The sequence below is a fragment of the Triticum dicoccoides genome, chromosome 5B (genome assembly GCF_002162155.2).
Source record: "Triticum dicoccoides isolate Atlit2015 ecotype Zavitan chromosome 5B, WEW_v2.0, whole genome shotgun sequence".
NCBI classification, from domain to species: Eukaryota; Viridiplantae; Streptophyta; class Magnoliopsida; order Poales; family Poaceae; genus Triticum; species Triticum dicoccoides.
Genome location: NC_041389.1, coordinates 464,504,803 through 464,506,148, shown reverse-complemented (window position 1 = coordinate 464,506,148; position 1,346 = coordinate 464,504,803). Strand labels below are relative to the sequence as shown.

Genomic DNA, 1,346 nt, shown 5'->3' with positions numbered 1-1,346 from the left:
TCTTTCGACCGCTCTTGAGCCTACTTCTTATCGAGATGCTGTTGTTCATCCTGAATGGCAGTTTGCGATGGCAGAGGAGATTGCTGCCCTTGAGCGCACCGACACATGAGATCTGGTTTCTTTTCCTCCCCGTGTTCGTCCCATCACTTGTAAGTGGGTCTATAAGATTAAGACACGCTTTGTTGGTTCTCTTGAGCGTTATAAAGCTCGTCTTGTGGCTCGTGGCTTTCATCAGGAGCATGGTCGTGATTATGATGAGACTTTTGCTCCTGTGGCCCATATGACCACTATCCGTACACTTCTCGCCGTGGCCTCTGTTCACCACTGGTCTGTGTCTCAACTTGATGTTAAAAATGCATTTCTTATTGGTGAGTTGCGTGAGGAAGTTTATATGCGGCCACCACCTGGTATTCAGTTCCTGATGACATGGTTTGTCGTCGCTCTAATACCATGTTACTCCCTCCGTTCCAAAATAGATGACTCAATTTTATACTAATTTTAGTACAAAGTTGGGTCATCTATTTTGAAACAGAGGGAGTAGAAAATAAGCAACCTTATATTATCAAGAGGCAAAAGCCATCATATATATACATGTACGGAGGGAGGCCAAAGGCCAGAATGCAAAAGGCCAAAGGCCAACATAAATATAACTCTAACAAGTTCATCAGGTTCAGTAGGTGGCCCGACAATGTCCTCCGCCAGGCGCCGCCGCGGTTCCTCCCTCTCCGGCGAACCGGGCTCGTTTTCTCCTCCTCGGAGACCCCCTCAGCCCAGCGTCCCGTCGTACCGTTTTCGCGACATGTTTTTCTTTTCGGAAACCACTGCTGCTTGCTCCCATCCGCATCTGTTCCATGAAGTCCTCCCCGGTTTCCTCTAGTAGCAGGTTCCGCTCGTGGCGGCGCCGATGCGGTCCGATGCGGTCTCCTGAGCTCAGAGTCTCGCCCTGTTAGACGACCCGCATCCAAACTAAGTTTTCGGGAGGGAGCGGACTCCTCGCGTTGTTCGGATTCAATCCGAAATCGTGCGAGAGGCACATACCCTGCACGGTGCCCTTGGTTCGTCGTCGCGGGTCTCGACCCGAGCGGTTCCCTGGGCGGTGCCGTCGTCCTCGTGTGATGGGGCTGCTGGTGCTCCAGCGGTTCCTGTCCCTGCGACGGGGTCGGCGCCGCCGGCAAACCCGAGCCCACGGTAAGCCATCTCTCACCACCCTCGCGTTCACAGTACTACTCCGCCAAGGAGTAATACATAGCTCATGTGGATTTGTCAATTGATATGTCTTGAAAAATAGTATATTCTTCCGCAAAAGTTGCATAACGGACACAAAATTAGTGTTCGCGCCCATGCCC

At 51.7% G+C, this 1,346-nt stretch overlaps 1 protein-coding gene across 1 annotated transcript in view; it reads left to right on the top strand.

Annotated features, from left to right (window-relative positions):
* Positions 1-687: 687 nt before the first annotated feature.
* Positions 688-1,346, top strand: part of LOC119310842 — a 4,687-nt gene continuing 4,028 nt past the window's right edge. Inside the window, exon 1 of the mRNA XM_037586465.1 lies at positions 688-1,188. Within this exon, the coding sequence (XP_037442362.1) occupies positions 1,116-1,188 (73 nt within the window). The 5' untranslated portion in view covers positions 688-1,115. The remainder of the gene's footprint in view (positions 1,189-1,346) is intronic.